At 35.8% G+C, this 23,232-nt stretch overlaps 1 protein-coding gene across 1 annotated transcript; it reads left to right on the top strand.

Annotated features, from left to right (window-relative positions):
• Positions 1 to 3,746: 3,746 nt before the first annotated feature.
• LOC144971499 (uncharacterized) lies at positions 3,747 to 13,762 on the top strand. The gene is made up of 2 exons (XM_078912470.1): positions 3,747 to 3,876; positions 8,336 to 13,762. Exons 1-2 carry the CDS (start codon positions 3,860 to 3,862, stop codon positions 11,160 to 11,162), a joined length of 2,844 nt encoding a protein of 947 aa, XP_078768596.1. The 5' UTR covers positions 3,747 to 3,859; the 3' UTR covers positions 11,163 to 13,762.
• Positions 13,763 to 23,232: the final 9,470 nt, after the last annotated feature.

Below are 23,232 nucleotides of genomic sequence, written 5' to 3'. Positions count from 1 at the left end.
ACATATTACTTGATCAGAAGTCATACGCTATATAATAAGGCTAGCACTATTCAGTTTCTGATACTGAATAGTGGTTTTCCACTATTCAGTATCTGATACTAAATAGTGGTTTTGTACTATTCAGTATCTGACACTGAATAGTGGTTTTGCACTATAATACGGTGTTTTTTCCCCGAAACCTGACAAAGTTATGGGAAGAGGGCAGCGCAGCTGTGGGAGTGAATCTGGGACTCAGAGAAGTGTACACCTGTGGGGAGTGAACCTGGGACTGGGTTTCGGCGGGTTTCGTAATAAAAAGCAATTACTTTTTTACGAAACCCGACGACACCTGGCAATATCCGACAAAGTTATGGGAGGTAGGCAGCAGCGTGTGTGTGTGTGTGTGTGTGTGTGTGTGTGTAAGGGAGGGGGGGGGAGAGGAAGGGATGAACCTGAGACAGTGAAGTGTACACCAGTGGGGAGTGAACCTGAGACTATGGTTTTCGGCGGGCTTCAGATAATTACATATAAAAGCAATTACTTTTTTACGAAACCCGACGAAACCTGGCAATATCCGAGAAAGTTATGGGTAGGGTAGTAGGCAACAGTGGGGAGTGAACCTGAGATTCGGGGAAGTGTACACCACTAACCTGGGTCTGGGTTTCGGCGGGTTTTGTAAAAAAAAAAAGCAATTACTTTTTGTTTACGAAATGCGCCAAATTCCAACAAAATGGGACAAAGTTATCGAAAGGAGGCAAATAATGTGGAGTGAACCTGAGACTAAGGGAAGTGTACACCAGTGGGGAGTGAACCTGAGACTAAGGGAAGTGTACACCAGTGGGGAGTGAACCTGAGACTATGGTTTTCGGCGGCTTTCAATGAGATTCGCATAAAAGCAATTACTTTTTTACGAAACCCAGCAATATCCGACAAAGTTATCAGAAGTAGGCAACAGTGGGGAGTGAACCTGAGATTCGTGAAAGTATACACCAGTGGGGAGTGAACCTGAGACTCTGGTTTTCAGCGGGTTTCAGCGAGTTTCATGTAAAAGCAATTGCTTTTTTACGAAACCCGGCAATATCCGACAAAGTTGTGGGAAGTAGGCAACAGTGGGGAGTGAACCTGAGACTCAGGGAAGTGTACACCAGTGGGGAGTGAACCTGAGACTATGGTTTTCTGCGGGTTTCAGCGAGTTTCACAAAAAAGCACTTACTTTTTTACGAAACCCGGCAATATCCGACAAAGTTATGGGAAGTAGGCAACAGTGGGGAGTGAACCTGAGATTCATGGAAGTGCACACCAGTAGGGAGTGAACCTGAGACTCTGGTTTTTGGCGGGTTTCAGCGAGTTTCACATAAAAGCAATTACCTTTTTATGAAACCCGGCAATATCCGACAAAGTTATGGGAAGTAGGCAACAGTGGGGAGTGAACCTGAGATTCATGGAAGTGTACACCTGTGTGGAGTGAACCTGAGACTCTAGTTTTCGGCGGGTTTCAGCGAGTTTCACATAAAAGCAATTACTTTTTTACGAAACCCGACGAAACCTGGCAATATCCGACAAAGTTATTGAAGTAGGCAACAGAGGGGAGTGATCCTGAGATTCAGGGAAGTGTACACTTGTGGGGAGTGAAACTGGGACTCTGGAGTTTGTAAAAAAGCAAGACCAAGGGGGAGGGGGAATTACTTTTTTACGGAACCCGACAAAACCCGACAAAGTTATGGGAAGCAGGCAGCAGTGGGGAGTGAATCTGGGATTCGGACACTGATGAGGATTGAACCTGGGACTGCGAGAGGTTGATACCAGTGGACAGTGAGCTCAGAATGTACTTTTATTTCAATACCTACCGATATAGTCAAAAATTATGGGAAGTGGGCACCATTGGGCAATGAACCGGGACTCAGGGAAGTGCACACCGGTTGGGAGTGAACCTGGGACTGTGAGAAGAGGATATCAGTGGAAATGAACCTGGGACTATGGAAGATAGATACCAGTGGGAAATGAAGCCGGACTATGGGAGTTGGGTACCAGACGAGAATGAAGCAATTACTTTTTTACGAAACCCGCCAAAACCCATCGAAAAACCATAGACTTAGGTTTACTCCCCAATAGTGTATACTTCCCTGAGTCTCGGGTTAACTACCCCACTGTTGCTTACTTTCTTTCCATAACTTTGTCGGATATTGTCGGGTTTCGTAAAAAAGTAATTGCTTTTTTTTTTACGAAACCCAGTCCCAGGTACGCTCCCCACTGTTGCCTACTTCCCGGCGTGTTTCGTAAAAAAAGAAACACCCCTAAAAATACCACGTGAATTCAGTAAATAGATGTCAATTGTAGTCTAATATTCAGTATCTATTTTTTTATTATTTATTATTATTTATTATTATTTATTATATATTATTATATTATTATTATTATTATTATTAATTATTATTATTATTATTATTATTATTATTTTATTATTATTATTATTATTATTATTATTATTATTATTATTATTATTATTATTATTATTATTATTATTATTATTATTTATTATTATTATTATTATTATTATTATTATTATTATTATTATTATTATTATTATTATTATTATTTATTATTATTATTATTATTATTATTATTATTATTATTATTATTATTATTATTATTATTATTATTATTATTATTATTATTATTATTATTATTATTATTATTATTATTATTATTATTATTATTATTATTATTATATTTATTATTATTATTATATTATTATATTATATATTATTATTATTATTTTATTATATCATCCGTAAATGTTAATATAATACGGCAATTAATTCACGGAAGTACATCGCTCAATTAAAAATGGGAGAAAGTCTGGCCACATATTTATAATGAATCGGGTTTGTCTTAGATGACCAAACAAACAAACAAACAACAACAACAACAACATCAACAACAACAACAACAAGAAATGAGACAAACAGAAAAAAAGCAAGATTTTAAAAGGTAATAAACAATAGAAGAGCACATCAATGAAAAACAACAACGAGATTATAACACATAAAATAATAATAATAATAATAATAATAATAATAATAATAATAATAATAATAATAATAATAATAATAATAATAATAATAATAATAATAATAACTCGTAATTTGGCGTAATTGGCGAGTGAGATGACGTATGGCGTATGGGAAACGAGACTCTCCGTCCGATGTCTACCTTAACTCACTCAACCCTAACACCGACTATATCCGTAGTATGACCGGGGTTACATTTACCCCATGCTTATTTGTGACCCATCGTCTCAAAACGGTATTATGTCGGAACGAATCAGATGCTTCAAAGCAGAATTAAATGTTAAACTGGTCAGAAATATAAATCGTTGGCATTAGCACCCTAAAATATGGTAACCATTCTCCTCAATAAAACATACAAACTCAACACGTCTGATATTTCTATCTATAAATTCAATTTTCAACATCTTAACCAACCCGACTTAATACAGTTTTGAGACGAAGGGTCACATTTATTACAGTTTTTCTGAGACATATTATAGACTTAGTATCAAATCTAATTTTATTTAGTTTTTACATTTAATGATAGTTGAATAAAACTATCTACGCACATGCTCATTTTTAATACATTTTTTTTTCCAGTTTTGAAAAGTAGCAAAACTCTCTAGGATTGAGTGAGTTAAACGCTTGCCATCTATGCTTCACCTCATCGAGCTCTGTTTTGAAATGGCACACTGTGAGAAATGGCCTGACAGAGGCAGTCATTATCTTGATGTGTCAACAAGAAGAGGAGGATTGGATTATCTCATGAACAAATACGTTGTCTCACTTGTCGGCTGTATCAAGCGACACCAACAACACTATTTGGCAAAATGGCAGAGACACAAGGGTGAGGAGGTTTTGAAAATGTATTTCTAATCAAAATGTGGGATTTGCGACACATCTTCAAGTTCTACGGACAAATAGAATCTAATTGTTTATTTACAAACAATAGACTAAAGGAAATTGGCATCACCCTGCTCTCTTGTTATTGTTATTCGACTAACAGTTGTGTGATTAGTTCTCACTAGATTCGCTCAATCAGACAATTGATACTCTGCGTTCAGGTACAAATAATCACAATATCGGCCAGCCGGATACAACATCCCCACAAACGTTTATAGTCTGATTGATATAATTTAATGAGTACTAATCTTCAAATTGGCTGCCTACAAACAATAACAAAGAGCCGATTGACGTCAATTTCATTCCTTCTATAAAAATGTTAAAGGTTTCATATTGATTAATTTATGTGATGGTACGATTGATCAGGCGTGTAGAACTAGTGAATATTTTGCTTAGCCACATACCGTCGTTAGTAATATCTTGTATTTTATTAGTTCAGCACTATCTGTCATTGTTTACATTCGGACGGCTGTCCGATGGGCGTGGTTATGTTCCCTTCCATTCGGTGTCTATTAGATATATACAGGTAAGTACCTAGGTGGGGTTCCTGGCCTCCCATAGTGGGCAGGGTGGCACTTACTGTGTCTTCTATCGTGGCCTTCGTACATACACACACACAAACACACACACAAACACACACACACACACACACACACACACACAAGTCGTCATCATCCATCGTGGTTTGCACTCTTGTGCACGTTGCCGGTCAGCTGTCTCCACGAATCACGATCCTCTGCGGTGCGCAGACACACACACACACACACACACACACACACACACACACACAAAGCAATCACACCCACCCCTCCAAGGTTAACCAACATAAACGCGGTCACAAACATAATATCACACACACACATACACACACAAACACACACAAACACACACACACACACACACACACAAGTCGTCATCATCCAGCGTGGCTGGTCCTCTTGTGCACGTTGCCGGTCAGCTGTATCCACGCTGTATCCAGCTGTATCACGATCCTCTGCTGTGCGCATGGATTCTGTGTTGTTTTTTAAATCACTTTTGGCCATTCTTGGGTTATTAAGATATGTCATTCTTTGTCTTCCTCTAGCTCTCTTTCCTTCGATCATCCCCGATGTTACCAACTTTTCTATTCCATCTCTTCTCCAAACCTGTCCCAAAACCGTAACTGCCTCTTTCTGATGGTATCGATCTACGTTATTCCCTTTCTCACCTCCTCCAACACTTCCTCGTTCGTATACTTGTCTCTCCATGATAACCTCAACATTCTTCGATACATCCACATCTCAAATGCCTCTAACCTCCTCGTAATTCTTTGTCAAGCGTCCACGTTTCACAACCGTATAAAAGGGTATTATAACATAACATAACATTACACACAAGTAACTAGACCTTAACACTTCTCAAATTCTAATTAATTGATTCTTGGAAGACTTTCCTCGACTACCATCGCTATGATACTAATGATTGCTTTCACATCCGGACGTGGCTTTCGTTATCTCTCATATTATAGATAGAACGAAGATGACGTCACTCAAGCCTTTGTTATTGTATTTTGCCATCCGCGTATGTGAGTGATTCTCACTAAGATATATTAACCAAACTATAAAAGTTCATGGTTACACAGTGTTTTGTGTGTTGGTCCGTTATACTTCCGGATGGCAATGTTATGAGCTTCTTAGCCAAGCGCATACTATCTATAGTGGCGAGGGAAAGCAGTTGATTTTTTTTTTGTTTTTCTCTGTGATTGGTTTATTAGTTTGCGCTATTCCCTAACCCTCTCTTCCTCTATTTTTTCACCACTCCATGCGTCTGTCATGAAAATAGATCATTCCTTGACCATTAAGTTATTATTCCCATTTTTCATTAAAATGTATGAAACTTATGCATACTTTGTAGACGTTCTTCTGCAATATTATAGGTAGTATGCGCTTGGCTAAGAAGCTCACAACATTGCCATTGGGAAGTATAACGGACCAACACACAAAGCGCTGTGTAACCATTAACTTTTATAGTCTGTATAATATAGTTAAGTGAGAATTTCTCATATACGTGGATGGCAAAAAACGTGCCCGGTGTGTACGTATGTGTTTTCTTCTTCTTCTTCTTCTTCTTCTTCTTCTTCTTCTTCTTCTTCTTCTTCTTCTTCTTCTTCTTCTTTGTTTTGTGGAAACCTCCAATATTGTCGAGGACCACTCCACAGTTTGTTACATTTTAAACTTGCTAAAACTCTGCACATGAAACTAATTTTAAAAACACATATCTAGATTTTTAAAAGTCACGTTGTGAACTCTAGCAATCGCGTAAAGGCACATTGGCAACCGTTTTCAGCCACTTCAGCTGGGAGGCTATTCCATATTCGGGCAGTGGAAGGGAAAAACGAATACAGGTGGGCGTCTGTTTTTGATGTTGGAATGTTTACTCTTGCTATGAGTCCCCTCGTATTTCTTGTGCCAATAACTTTGGTGTCGTTTAGAAGTTTAAGTCACAAAATTTTCTAGTAGATCTTGTGGAACAATTTAAGTTTATCTACCTTTCTTCTTTTTTCCAGAGGTTCAAGGCCAATCCGTTGTGATATTTCAGACGGACTTGAGAACGGATCGAATGTGTTTGTGATGCGTCTTGCTGTTTTTCTCTGGATGTTATCTAAGGTGTCGATGTTTTTCTTTGTATATGGGTCCCAAATTGAGCTGCCATACTCCAAAATTGGGCCAAGAATAGTTTTAAAAGCAAGGGTTTGATTTGAGATTGGGCATCTTTTCAAATTGCGGGTGATGTAAGCGTTTATTGATTTGCCTTTGAAGCCAGGTGACATATGTGGTCGTTCCAGTTGAGTTTTTTAGCAAACTCAATGCCAAGGTATTTTGCTGTCTTTACATGTTCCAGGTTTTGACCATGAAGTTGGTATTCAAATGTAATTGGTGCTTTCTTATTTGTGATGGTTAGAACATTGCACTTTGATACGTTAAATTCCATTTGATTTATTGTTTCCCATTCTTGTAATTTAGCTAGAGCGTCATTTAGTATTTTGCAGTCGTCTGTTGTTCTTATCTGATAATATAATGCTGCATCGTCAGCAAAGAGGCGCACTTTTGACCTTATACCTCGTGGAAGATCATTTATGTAAACTAAAAATAGGACGGGCCCAAGGACTGAGCCCTGAGGTACGCCATCCCGATAGTGGAAGTCTCGCCGTCAACAAGAACTTGTTCGGTGCGATTGTCCAGAAAAGTTGCAATGATAATAATAATATAGCGCCCATTTCTCCACTGACAAGTGCTCTATGGCGCTTTACAATCACTCAAGACTATATAAACTAGCATTCATATTAGCACGCTCACACACATACACCCGCACACCCACATACGGAAACTTCTCCGCGTCCACATACGCAAACTTTTTACATGCACATTACTACCCTAAATTAAAACATAAAGCATATTAATTGTCGAGAAACGCTCTCTAAATAATTCGGTTTTCAATTTCTTTTTAAAGGTTTCTAAATTGTCACTATTCTTAATATTATAAGAAACCGGAATTGCACAACCTGGGCGCAGTCACAGGGAGGGTTTGTTGTGAAAAAAAGACTTTGAGGTTACCTCTGTCAGAAGAAGCATACTAATAGATCTTAGCGATCTGCAAGGTGTATAATGAGATACAAGATCGTTTAAATAGGGTGGTGACAGGCCATGAAACGAGCTATAACAACAACATAACACCTTGAACTCAATAGCGCTGCTTCACCGGCAGCCAATGAAGAACTTCCAGAACAGGGGAGATAGGATCGTCAGGTTTTGATAAAATCACCAATCTAGCCGCCCTGTTCTGAACATTCTGCAATCTTTGAATATTGTAATTGGGACAACCAATGAGCAGTCCATTGTAAGGTTTTGTTCCTGATACCAACGTCATACAATTTCTGGATTAACCGATGGTGAGGAACCTTGTAGAAGACCTTGGCAAAGTCCAGTAGTACTAGATCAATTTGACCAACTTTATCAATAGCAGTGACAGATCATGTGTTAATGATCGAAGTTGAGTTTGACAAGAGCGATGCTTCCTAAATCCGTGCTGTTCATCACAAAAAATACTGTTAGTTTCGAGACATTCAGTTATTGAGGATCTCATTATATGCTCTAACAGTTTGCAGCAAATGCAAGTTAATGAAATTGGACGGTAGTTTTTAGCCCTGCTTCTATCACCTTTCTTGTAGATGGGTTGGACAAGAGCGTGCTTCCAAACAATTGGTATGTCTCCCGTTTCAAGAGGGTGTGTGTGTGTGTTTGTGTGTATGTGTGTGTTTGTGTGCATGTGTGTGTTTGTGTGTGTGTGTCAATATAACTTTACCTTTACAGTCCTGTTTTGTCAAAGATGTTTTTGTCTAATATTTTTAAACATTCTTTTGACAGGCTGACTATCGCAAATGCTTTAGTTTTCCTCTTTGCCTTATCACGGTTGTCAAGAGAGTTGGCTGAATCGAATCCTATTACAATATGCTCCTTGCGCGAGTGGAGCTGTAATCAAGGAAACCAATGTATACCATTAGAATGGAAGTGTGATGGGGAAAACGATTGCGCCGACTTTTCTGACGAACTCTGGTGTGAAAACATAACTTGCCCTCACAAACACTGGAGATGTGATTCTGGCAAATGCATTAAAATGTCCTGGAGATGCGATGGACAATCCGATTGTCTTGACTCCTCTGATGAAACCGGATGTGATGATGTAAAGTGCAATAACCAGCAATGGATGTGCGCTGGAGGGCAATGCATTCCAGAAAAATGGAGATGCGACCGGGAAAATGATTGTGGTGATATGTCAGATGAAATCGGATGCAAACCAGAGAGAAACAAGACTGCTTGTCGCGAAACAGAATGGGAATGTCAAGGTAAATGTATTCCAAATCGCTGGCTATGTGATGGAGAACAGGATTGCTCCGATTTTTCTGATGAACTAAACTGCAACATCACTGTTACCAACACAACCTTTAATACGACCACTGACAGCAACACAACTTTTAATACCACAACTTTTAGCAACTTTACCTTTGATACCACCATTGTTAGCAACTTAACTTTTGATAACACTACTTCTGACAACATCACGTATAACCTATGTGGTACGAGTAGAATGTGGCCCTGCACGATTCCTGGCAGATTTATTTGTATCCCTCTTGGATGGAGATGTGATGGATACACAGATTGTGAAGGAGGTGATGATGAACTTGGTTGCGAAAATTCTACAACAACAAGTGCTACAAATTCCATGGAACAAAACCGAACAATTTGCAATAGCTCTCTTTGTGGAGACAATTCTGATGAAGTCCAATGTGAAAATACAACTTTCCCTGACAATAACTGGAGATGTTTTTCTGGCAAATGCATTCCCATGTCCTGGAGATGCGATGAATATGCAGATTGTGAAGGAGGTGATGATGAACTTGGTTGCCAAAATTCTACAACAACCACAATTGCTACAAATTCCATGGAACAAAACCGAACAATTTGCAATAGTTCCATTCAATTCTCTTGCCTCAATGGGCAATGTATTCCATACAATTATGCATGCAACTCAAAAGACGATTGTGGAGACAATTCTGATGAATTCCAATGTGAAAATACAACTTGCCCTGACAATAACTGGAGATGTGATTCTGGCAAATGCATTAAAATGTCCTGGAGATGCGATGGAGAATCCGATTGTCTTGACTCCTCTGATGAAACCGGGTGTGATTATTATGTTCCTCGGTGTAATAACCAGCAATGGATGTGCGCTGGAGGGCAATGCATTCCAGAAAAATGGAGATGCGACGGGGAAAATGATTGTGGTGATATGTCAGATGAAATCGGATGCAAACCAGAGAGAAACAAGACTGCTTGTATCGACACAGAATGGGAATGTCAAGGTAAATGTATTCCAAATCGCTGGCTATGTGATGGAGAACAGGATTGCTCCGATTTTTCTGATGAACTAAACTGCAACATCACTGTTACCAACACAACCTTTAATACGACCACTGACAGCAACACAACTTTTAATACCACAACTTTTGGCAACTTCACTTTTGATACCACCACTGTTAGCAACTTAACTTTTGATAACACTACTTATGACAACATCACGGATAACCCATGTGGCACGAGTAGAATGTGGCCCTGCAAGATTCCTGACAGATTTATTTGTATCCCTCTTGGATGGAGATGTGATGGATACGCAGATTGTGAAGGAGGTGATGATGAACTTGGTTGCCAAAATTCTACAACAACCACAAGTGCTACAAATTCCATGGAACAAAAACGAACAATTTGCAATAGTTCCATTCAATTCTCTTGCCTCAATGGGCAATGTATTCCATACAATTATACATGCAACTCAAAAGACGATTGTGGAGACAATTCTGATGAGGTCCAATGTGAAAATACAACTTGCCCTGACAATAACTGGAGATGTGATTCTGGCAAATGCATTAAAATGTCCTGGAGATGCGATGGAGAATCCGATTGTCTTGACTCCTCTGATGAAACCAGGTGTGATTATTATGTTCGTCGGTGTAATAACCAGCAATGGATATGCGCTGGAGGGCAATGTATTCCAGAAAAATGGAGATGCGACGGGGAAAATGATTGTGGTGATATGTCAGATGAAACCGGATGCAAACCAGAGAGAAACAAGACTGCTTGTCGCGACACAGAATGGGAATGTCAAGGTAAATGTATTCCAAATCACTGGCTATGTGATGGAATTTCAAACTGTCCGGACGACTCAGATGAACTAAATTGCACTCTAATTTATAATCAAAATGCAACAAATGTCACCTTAGAGCGGCCAAATTGCAATAGCCTCTTTGAGTTTTCTTGTCTTAATGGACAATGCGTTCCATACAGCTATAAATGCAACTCTATTGACGAATGTGGCGACGGGTCCGATGAGAAAGACTGCGAGAACCCAAAGTCATATGACCCCGTAAGGCATTGGTTGTGTCCAGGAACAGAAAACCCGCCCATGTGTGTTGAGAAAAGCCTTCTTTGTAACGGCGAGAAAAACTGTCCAGATGGTGCAGACGAGATGAATTGTCCGTTTCAAGAGTGTTTCCCTGCATCGCAATGGCGATGTTCTGGTTATCCCATGCAGTGGATCCCTTTGGAATTTCGCTGTGATGGACACCAGGATTGTCGAGATAACTCCGATGAGATTGACTGTCAAATGTTGGACACCAATCGAATTGTACCTCTTTGATAATTGTCAAAGTTTAAATTTCGTCTCAAATCGGTATCATGTCGGAGTGACAGGAGTTTAATAAAATTCGAATCAGTAGCGAAAAAAAAGAAACTTAGATTAAGTTTATGTTTTATTGAAAACAGTGGAGACGGGTTTTTGAAAGGGACAAAAGCTATATCTATGATCAGATTGGTGTTGAAATCACCTCTCGAAATCTTGTCTATCTTGACATTATGCAGGTCCGAGGCGATGAGTTACACATTGATGCTGTGCGTTTAGTCAAAATACTACAATTTACCCAGGCGAATAAAGCGTACCAACACACAAAACTATACGTAAACTTAGACGTTTATAGTCTGAGTGATATCTTTTATTGAAAGCAACTCATAAAAATTTGGTAAATTTTGGTGAAATTCTGTGATTGGAGTTCGGTGGACTCCGTGTCTATATTACTATCTTTAAGAAGATTGTGTGAATATGCCACGGATTCTGCCTATTTACTAATTTATTTGTTTATTAAATGTATTTTCTGTGTAAATTTGATAACGGATTGACAAGGTACTGTGTGAAGTTTGTAAATTTATTACCATTATATGGGGCCTATTATCGGTAACTAAAATTAAAAGGAGTAACATCTATTTAGGTCTCATGTCTTCGGAAGTCTATTATCGATCACTACAATTAAAAGGAAGTAACAACTATTTATGTCTCTTGTCTATGGAAATAGAATTATTTTACTGTTGATGACGCAATTATCAATTAGGAATGAACATCTAGGTGGGATTCCTGACCTCCCATAGTGGGCATGGAGGTACATACTGTCTTCTATCCCCCTATATCTGTTTTCCAATATGCTTTCTGTCTTTGTCTTGGAATGAGATTACTTGGTTTTGTCCTGGCCCTGGCCTGATACCCTGGCTGGGAGGGATGCATTTAAATGTATAGTTTGTTTTGGGAGATGATATTTTATTCCTTGTAAATCATCTCTCTGTTATGCACTGTATTGTTTTGTTTAAATATTTTATATGATTTGTAAACATTTGAGTGTCTCCCTCTTAGTTGAGGCCTGTGCTTGTGTCTGGATGAGACGTTTAGGTGATCTCAAATTAAGTACTTTGATAGTCTGCTCTTGGAATCTACATCTGTTTCCTATTTGAACCAATTCCCCTTTGTCATACCTTTTCTTGGGTGCTTTAACTTTATGCGTAATTCCAGAACTTTTCACTATCCCATTTTCTTCCTTTTTACTGGCGCTGATATAACCTTAATGAGTTGCAAGCGCCGTAAAACCCTTAAAAACAAAACAAAAACATAGGAATGAACATCGCATCATTCAATGTTCGCAGTATCTCCTCAAAATTTAAGAAAAACAACCTGATAGAGGACCTATTTACTTACAAATCAGACGTCGTAAGAATACAAGAGACCAGAGACAAGGCCAATGATGAAATAATACGAGGTTACCGTCTCATAACATGTGAACATGAAAATATCCAGGGAGCGCTGGGTTTTCTAATATCAAACCAATTATTACCTAAGGATGATATTGGTCTATAAATGAAAAAATAATATCTGTTTTGAGCTTTAAAACCATTCCATGCTTTTTAAACAACAAGCCTACACTTATAATCAACACTCATCATCCTACTTCGGGGACTCGAAAAATGATTCAACAGTAAGCGATAGATTATACAATGAAATTGAAATGATAATCCGGGACTATGTAAATGACAACATCATAATCACGGACGATTTCAGTGCTAAAATAGGGACACGGAAAGACAATAAGGAAACATGCCTCGGTGTTTATTCCAAAGGACTACCTAATGAAAATGGCCAGTATCTTATTATTGATTTTAGCTGCGAACATAGTTATTCATCTGTAAAAGTGCCTTTAAAAGTGATATGTTACTACATGGCAAGGAGCGTGGAAAATTCTGATGATAAGATTGTCAATACTTACAATCAGACTTTATCATTATTTCTTACCATTACAAACGCATTCTCAATGATTCACGAATATATGCAGGAACGAAGATATCTACCAACCATACACTCGAATTTCAAAGTTCAGGCCAAGAGAAAATGAAAATGAGCCAAGGCATAAGTATAACAAACAAAATAGAAGATAGATCAAAGACTTCAGCAGTCTAAGAGATGACCTAGTCAAAGAAAATTTCAGAAATACACTCGTGTCGAATCTTTCGTCGAAGAATTTAAAGGATGCCTCTAACCCAGCTGAAATTCAAACATCTTGTCCAAAGCTTGCTGATGAGCAGGGAATCAACACTGCCTGAAAGAAGTAGTACACAAAAACGAGACTACTTCATGACATACTATCACATCAGCAAAAACAACTGAGACTTGACATCAACAGCTGCTCAAATACGGATGTGAAGAACAAAATGAAGAGACAAAGAAATGAAATCACTCATAAAATTAAATCTCAATCAATAGATAATCACAAAAGAAAATAGATGAGATTGTGACAGAAATAAATAGTACGAGTTACAGTATGAAAATGTTCAAAGCGATGAATATAATCAAACGACAGAAAACACATAATAGACTTATAATCAAAGATAAATATAGTAAGACCTTATGTAATGATAAAGAAAGTATAGATAAATGCTCTTGGCCCAAAGGATCACAACATTGCCATCCGAAGTATTAACGGACCAATACACAAACTCTGTGTACCATGAACTTTTATAGTCTGTTAATACAGTTTAGTGAGAACAACTCACAAACGCGATGGGAAAACATAACAAAGGCCTGAGTGACGTCATCTGCATACTATCTATAACACTATAAGCGTGTAGCGACGACACTGAGAAATACAAGGGTATTCAAGAAGTGGAACCATTCGAGTCTACCAATCCACAGCTATCTATATCTATTGTTCTATTATAATTCGTGCTTCCTCACAAAGAAGCATAACATTTCCTGCCCATCAATGCTTAACAACGCCACGACCACATTATCTCATTCATCTGTAGTGTTTCATTTTCATCCTGTTTGCTGATAAAGGGGAAACCCGAAACGTCCATTTTATCTGTTTTTGTAATCAAATTGAAGTTTACATTCAATTCCATATTGTTATTTATTTGGATTAGCACTGAACGTTAGGAGGTCATAATTTCAACATATGTCTGCCTCTCTCTCTCTCTCTCTCTCTCTCTCTTTCTCTCTCTCTCTCTCTCTCTCTCTCTCTCTCTTTCTCTCCCTCTCTCCTTTCTTTCTTTCTTTCTCTCTTTCTCCTCTATCTCATGTTCAAAATTACAAACAAAATGACTGCCGTATCACGACAACAGTAGACATACAACGACATTCACGCATTCAAAACTAAAACCCACTCAAAAACACTAAAACTCCAATGTGCAAATTCAAACATCGTCAAATATCAATTTGTATCCCGCACTATCAAAAAACTGGAACGCTCTTCCTTAAATGTGTGAACACAAAATATTTGAGATACCTTCAAGCAAAAATTATCAAAATTCTTCAGGGATGTTGAGGAAAAATACTCACAACACCCGCCAGCCGGATAAAACGTATGTTAGCTAAAATTCTGCGTAACCTTGAACGTTTATAGTTTGATTGATATGGTTTAGTGAGAATAAATCATAAAAACGGCTGTCTCAAAGCAATAACAAAGAGCTAATTGGCGTCAACTTCGTCCCTTCTATGGGCATGATCTATAATAACTTTCCATGTGCTCGAGGTCATTGGTCACATTGCAAAATGTGCTCAATGTGACCCACTTAGTGAAAAGTGCTCACAGCTTTTTAGATATTTCACATCACGACTGGTCATTAAATTCAGCTTGACACATGGGTATGTTTACAATTTTTATCAACAAAGCAGCGTGTTTACATGCGTTAAGATATATTCAATCGTTGTACAGACAAATCATGTGATTGATGACCTGGTTGGACGAAAACATGAATATAGATAGTATGCAGATGACGTCACTCAGGCCTTTGTTATTGTTTTTGCCATCCGCGTTTGTGAGTTGTTCTCACTAAACTGTATTAACCAGACTATAAAAGTTCATGGTTACACAGAGTTTGTGTGTTGGTCCGTTATACTTCCGGATGGCAATGTTGTGAACTCCTTGGCCAAGCGCATTCTATCTATAGATAGAATGCGCTTGGCCAAGGAGTTCACAACATTGCCATCCGGAAGTATAACGGACCAACACACAAACTCTGTGTAACCATGAACTTTTATAGTCTGGTTGATACAGTTTAGTGAGAACAACTCACAAACGCGGATGGCAAAAACAATAACAAATGCCTGGGTGACGTCATCTGCATACTATCTATAGATCGCTCCCATTGTTGTTGTTATGTTCGTTTGGGTGTGTATGAGAGAGGGGGGGGGGGAGAGAGAGAGATAGAGATAGAGGGAGTGAGAAGAGAGAGGGAGAGAAGGCAGAAAAAGAGAACGGATGCACTCTTACAATTTAATTTAAAGTGCTACATGATTTATTGATCTTTCCATCATATTTATTTTCAACATGTCATTTCTCAACAGTGCATTTAAACAACCCTCGTCATTACACCATTATGTATTATGAACTGTTATTCCTTTCCACAATGCGGTAATGACAGCAGTAAAGCAATAGTTATCAAAATAAATTTATCATTTACCATTCTCTGTCAACGACTATTAGATAAATAAATCAAATTCCCTTTATTTTTCCTCAATTGCCTTTTTTTATTGATGGTTTATTTAGAGAAAATACACTGAAAACCTTTAGTACCCAATTGTATTAAGAATAAATTTGGTGTTCATACAAATAACAATGATCTAATCTTATCAAATAACATTATAAATCAGCCCCCCTCCCATCCCCTCCACTCCTTCACATTTACGTCTTTAAACAAATGACAGAACTAGTCTCCATAATTTGTAGCAAATCACGAGTAATACGATTCAATAGTCCGATGTCACGCCGCCCGGCAACGGCGCCATCTTGGTTCTAAACAAAGAAAATCATTACTTTTTTTTCATGCTCGCTTGAACTTTTCATATGCCTTGTGATCAGAATGTGTAAAAGTCAAAACATGATCAAGTTTATGTGGGTTTTTTCCCTCTGGATACCCTTTATGCTCGCCCGAGAAATATTTCATACGGGCGTCCGCCATTGTTCCGATAGTTTAGAGCCAGTGTTACTAAGTTAACATGCGTTATTATGAAGGAAGTGACGTTTCGACTGTTGAAGAGTATTGCCAAGCAATGTAAACTCATACAAACTCACACATACCAATTCCTATGTCAACAAAATTGGTAAATCTTCGTCAATAAAGTTTGTGCCATTTCAAAATAGAAAACGCCGGGTCAAACTCATTACAGATTGCATCCTTTCCAGTATTCATGAAATTGGAGGAAACGCAAAGATAAGATCTGAAGAGTGTGAGGTCCCTCAAGCCAAGTGTCTATAATATTCTGAATGCTATACTAAAGTATAATGTTATATTTTTTTAAAAACTCCAATCGCTAGCCGATACGATATGTCTGTCCTTCATCAAGTAAGTCGGCAAGAATAGAGAAATGTACGGAGCTTGAACGTTTGATTATCATCGTCTCTAGATAGTTATGTTATTTCAAAACCTTGAAATGAATATAAACAAACGTCCAGACTGCCAAACTTCCCCTATTCCTGTGGACTGGACAGATGCAGGCAGCATCGTGACGTCACTGTTCGAAATATCGATTTTATTAGTTTAAATTTTTATTTTTTTTATTTTCATTACATGCTAATAATAAACTTAGTAATGCTGATAATAATAATAATAATAATGATAATGATAATAATAATAATAATAATAATAATAATAATAATAATAATAATAATAATAATAATAATAATAATAATAATAATAATAATAATATAATAATAATGACAATAATAATATTAATAAGAATTATTCTTGCAGTATACAAAGAAAGCACGACAAATCGAACATCTCTCTCTCTCTCTCTCTCTCTCTCTCTCTCTCTCTCTCTCTCTCTCTCTCTCTCTCTCTCTCTTGTTGTCCCTCTTTCCTATCTATCTATCTATCTATCTATCTATCTATCTATGTATCTATCTATCTATCTATCTATCTATATATCTATCTATCTATCTATCTATCTATCTATCTATCTACCTATCTATTTATCCATTAATAGGTCTGTCTCTCTTTCTGTTTGTCTATCCAGACATTTAACCTTTTTCATTTATCTATCTATCTATCTACCTATCTATTTATCCATTAATAGCTCTGTCTCTCTTTCTGTTTGTCTATCCAGACATTTAACCTTTTTCATTTTTTAGTTACACGTATTTCCATCGGCAGTTTATTGATTGTTGAAGGTTCTATTTACTATTCTGCTTTTGTACTTAAAATTAAATATTTATCCTACAACAATCTATGTAAGTGTAAGATTAGGCAAATGTTGTCCTATTTAAGTCTTTTGTTTTTATTTTTTAAAGGTTTTACGGCGATTGCAACACATTAAGGTCATATCAGCATGATGATGATGATAATGATGATAATAATAATATAATAATAATATAATAATAATAATAATAATAATAAAATAATAATAATAATAATAATAATAATAATAATAATATAATAATAATAATAATAATAATAATAATAAATAATAATAATAATAATAATAATAATATAATAAATAATAATAATAATAATAATAATAATAATAATAATAATAATAATAATAATAATAATAATAATAATAATAATAATAATAATAATAATAATATAATAATAATAATAATAATAATAATAATAATAATAATATAATAATAATAATAATAATAATAATAATGATAATAATAATAATAATAATAATAATAAGAATTATTCTTGCAGTATACAAAGAAAGCACGACAAATCGAACATCTCTCTCTCTCTCTGTCTCTCTCTCTCTCTCTCTCTCTCTCTCTCCCTCTCTCTCTCTCTCTCTCTCTCTTGTTGTCCCTCTTTCCTATCTATCTATCTATCTATCTATCTATCTATCTATCTATCTATCTATCTATCTACCTATCTATTTATCCATTAATAGGTCTGTCTCTCTTTCTGTTTGTCTATCCAGACATTTAACCTTTTTCATTTTTTAGTTACACGTATTTCCATCGGCAGTTTATTGATTGTTGAAGGCTCTATTTACTATTCTGCTTTTGTACTTAAAATTAAATGTTTATCCTACAACAATCTATGTAAGTGTAAGATTAGGCAAATGTTGTCCTATTTAAGTCTTTTGTTTTTATTTTTTAAAGGTTTTACGGCGATTGCAACACATTAAGGTCATATCAGCATGATGATGCTGATAATGATGATGATAATAATAATAATAATAATAATAATAATAATAATAATAATAATAATAATAATAATAATAATAATAATAATAATAATAATAATAATAATAATAATACAATAGACAATAGAACTTTGGGCATGCTTTCTGGATGATGTTTGTCAACATGACGAAGTAAATAAATGCACTTTTAGTGAGACTTCATTCGTTAATAAATATGAAAAATAAAATAAAAACAACAACCCCCTTCCCCCCCCCACCCCCTTTTACAAAAAAAAAAAAACAACCCAAAAAGTAAAAACAAAAACAGACAACTTTATATCAATCTGTTTTCATGAATTATATCTTTGTATTTAATTCAAAAACAAGTATATGCTCTAAGGCGAATTTAAATTTTACTCAACCGAGATTCACCTTATTATTTTTACTAAGAACATGACACGCAGTTTTTCGAGGCAGCAAATGGCAAATTAATATTTCATTCTCAAAAGCATGATGATACTAATTGGCATGATAATATCAATGATGATAACAATAATAATGATAATAATAATAATAATAATAATAATAATAATAATAATAATATAATAATAATAATAATAATAATAATAATAATAATAATAATAATAATAATAATAAATAATAATGATAATAATAGTAATAATAATAATAATAATATAATAATAATAATAATAATAATAATAATAATAATAATAATATATAATAATAATAATATATGATGATGATGATGATGATGATGATGATGATGATGATGATGATGATGATGATGACGATAATAATAATAATAATAATAATAATAATAATAATAATAATAATAATAATAATAATAATAATAATAATAATAATAATAATAATAATAATAATAATAATGATAATAATAATAATGATGTTCGTCAGTGCTGGTAAATGACGGGATGGCACAGACCAATAGGTGCCAGCACTCATTGGTCAGTACTGACCAACCAATATCCTTAGCTTTATTTATCTGTTATCCCTGTCGGTATTCTATCGGATAGATTGAATACTGAAAACTGAATTGAAGACCAAAACAATGCGACTTTAATAAACTTTAGTTGTTTTATTAAGGAGAACGATTTCAGTTTCCTAAAGAGCATAAACCATAGATGGTATACTTCATATCAATCAAAGTTTCAAAGGTATTTGTTGTTGACTCCTGACATTATACCAGCTGGAGACAATTGATCACAATCTTCGTGAACACACAACTAAACAGTGAAATATTGCACCCCTGTCTTTACTGTTGATTTCATTCAAACGCAATTGGATTACAGAAATTGTCAAGTTATCGGGGTTTGAGTGTATTCTGAATTTACATATTTGTTTTGGCTTCGTTCCGAGATGTGTGGGTTTGGTATGGTCCAATTGCCATCATAAAAATCGCTGTCTGAGCAGTGACAATCAGTTGTTTTCAGCAAAGGTCCAGGATGCAGCTTTTCTACGTTATCGTGAGTATTATTATTTCATTTCACATCGCATAATTTTAAGACATGATATTTCTACGAGTGAAACAGGTGGGATTGTGTATTTATTGTTTATAGTCATCGTGTGATTATGGAGAGTGAAATTCATTCTAACAGCTTTAATAATCAAACATTAAAGGAATAGAAATGGATATTGTATTGTGTTTATTGGTAGTATGCGTTTAAAGAAATTACTCACCAGTCCGCCCGATCGACCAGCACAAAATACTTGGTGTATATTTAAACTCAGCTCAGCTCTTTGTTAATGTTTTAGACCAAATGTTTGGTGATTAGTTCTCACTAAAAAATATCAATCTGACTATGAAATGGTTTTGTATATTGGTAAGTTTCCTCTGACGAGCAGATGTGACTATTTTACTTGAACGCATTGCATGAATAGTCTTATTGAAAGAATTTAGTGATAGCTAATTACCAAAATAGTGGTCTAAATTTATAATAAAGAGCCGAAGACTTCAATGAATTCATTGACAAATCGTCAAGTACTACGGAGCCGTGGTAATTTGTAACCAACGTCCATTGTACGAATCTTCTATTTTAATTAACTGCCCGGAGTGATGTTCGTGTCACGAAGTTGTTATTGCCACAGAATAATGTTATTCATGTTATAGTCCGTTACAAGTCCCGTGGTTCTGTGATTTTTTTGCATGCAGGCTAATATTTTAAGTAAAATTACAAATTTTGAATACCGATAGTGATAGACCAAACAGTTTTCTCACAAAGCCAAATTGCGTTAATCTTTTCATCGTTTCCAATAAAATATGCTCGAACTTTTAAAATGTTTTCAGTAATGGTCTGATGCCTCTCTTTTACAGGGAGAAAATAATCATAACACAGTTCCATTCAGTGGCGTAGCTCAGCAAATAATTTTGGGTTGTTAGTAGTATATTGAGAGCTGAATGACTAGAACCAGATTAAAAAGATGGATGTGGATGATTGGTGTGATCGTTTTTTTACCTGCTAATCGATATTTTTAGATCTATTATGTATTGATTTTAGTTTGATTATGTATTTATAAGGACTCATTGTTATTATTTGTTATTGAATCTTTATTCAATTCCCATTTTGAGTTCGAATATATATCGAATGGTCAAATGCTTTATAATACGTCGTTTCGTACACCTGAGTCTAATGACTCATAGTTATTGATTAAATATACAATTATCTTATTGGCTATTAGATTGTATTTGACCTAGTTTTCTGATACTAATGCTTATTGAAATCATTTGATTGGTTCGATATTTTTAGATCTATTATGTATTGATTTTAGTTTGATTATGTATTTATAAGGACTCATTGTTATTATTTGTTATTGAATGTTTATTCAATTCACATTTTGAGTTCGATTATATATCGAATGGTCAAATGCTTTATAATACGTCCGTTTCGTACACCTGAGTCTAATGACTTATAGTTATTGATTAAATATAGAATATCCCTTTCTTAATTCCCAATGGGAAATGTGTCTTTAGTGTCTAGTCCAAATGAAGACTGACATAACCAAGGCATCAGCCGCAGCTCAGCGCCGTAAAAATGAGTAAAACAAGGTAACTTGTTAAATACCACGCAGCGTAACGGGTAGTCGAACTTGAAACCTTTAAGGTACGAAGCAAAGACCACGCCGCTCGACCACGCTATCGTATAAGGAGTGTTTATTCAATTCCCAGGTCTGACTCTTGGACTTAGAACTTTTTTTTTTTAAAGAGAATTATTATACACTTTCCCATGACAAATATCTACAAATCTCATTAGCTTTTGAGCGTGTTTCCACACCCACATCTGGAACACATTTACCCTCCCTGCTTGAGAGTTCACAGGCTTTATCGCCCTCTCGTGTTTATATTTAGATAAACCCGTTTTCAAACAACATCGAAGATTAAATATCGTGAGAAACAGTCTTGGTATTCGTTTTCTTTCTTACAACTGCACCTGGTGGCTTATTTTACGTTAAAAGTCAAAACCCTACGTTCTGTCTGCTTTTTAAAATTATTATTGTTTTTTGTTTTTTTTTTAGATGTTCTCTCGTTTAAATACTGGTTTGTAATACAGTTACATTATTATCACCAGTCTTCTGATCGATAGGATAAAAGTGCGCTACCTAACCTCTAGAAGGGAACATCAATTGGTAGAGCTCTCGCTTTACACACAAAAGGAGTGGGTTCGAGTTTGTTTGGTTTTGTTTGTTTTTTTATTCCCCTATCCATACAACACAATGATAAGGTAGCTAGGTCTGTTGGACCAAGCTGAAAGTACTTTTCGATAGTCCAGCGTCCTATCCAAAGAGTGACAAGCAATTTATTACGTGTTGTTTTTTTAACGATATAGAAATTCTCTCTCTCTCTCTCTCTCTCCCTCTCTCTCTCTCTCCCTCTCTCTCTCCCTCTCTCTCTCTCTCTTCCTCTCTCTCTCTCTCTCTCTCTCTTCCTCTCTCTCTCTCTCTCTTCCTCTCTCTCCCTCTCTCTCTCTCTCTCTCTCTCTCTCCTTCTCCCTCTCTCTCTCTCTCTCCATCTATCTATCTGTCTATCTCTATTATACATAGAGTTGACGCTAACCCAGTTTCTGTACTGTTTATCGAACATAATCCGAATCCTCTTTCAGACTCGTTACTAGTTAACACCATACTTTCAGACACGTCCTAAATATACCTCTTTCATTCAGAACCTGAATTTGAACCTTATCCCCTTTGGTTTCTCGTTCTCGTCTATATAATTTTTTTTTTCCAGGCGTCCGGTAATTTCGGTTAGAGGAAAATTAACTTACATTTTATATTCGTGAGAAAACAGCACTTAAACCTGATATTCTAGGTCAGAAGCTTCTTAAGCACTTTATAATAAACATCTGTGCTATCGTTTTACTTTTCTCACGCCCTTTACAGCTGTAAAATTCATTACGATGGCGCCGTAATTCATTACGATGGCACCGTTCTGTCGTTGAAAAGTTCAAACATATGTTTACATTTCATATTCCGCGTAAAAGAATAAAAACACTTTAAAAACCAAACGTAACCAATCACTTCAAAACGGTGTTAAGCTTGGATTAACCTTTTGTGTATAATTGAATTTTGAACCTGTTGTATCAAATTTGAGTTAAAATAAATGCTTTTGTTGAGGAAATAGAGTTTTGTAAGTTAAATTTCAAAATAATAAACTTTCCTGATTTTGACTCTTTTGACGTTAAACTCAATTTTCTTAATCTTGTTCATTCCGATCTAATACCGTTTTGAGATGACG

This window comes from Berghia stephanieae, chromosome 1 (assembly GCF_034508935.2).
Source record: "Berghia stephanieae isolate SIO BIC M18660-M18661 chromosome 1, UCSD_Bste_1.3, whole genome shotgun sequence".
Taxonomy (NCBI): Eukaryota; Metazoa; Mollusca; class Gastropoda; order Nudibranchia; family Aeolidiidae; genus Berghia; species Berghia stephanieae.
This window is presented reverse-complemented; position numbering and strand designations above follow the sequence as displayed.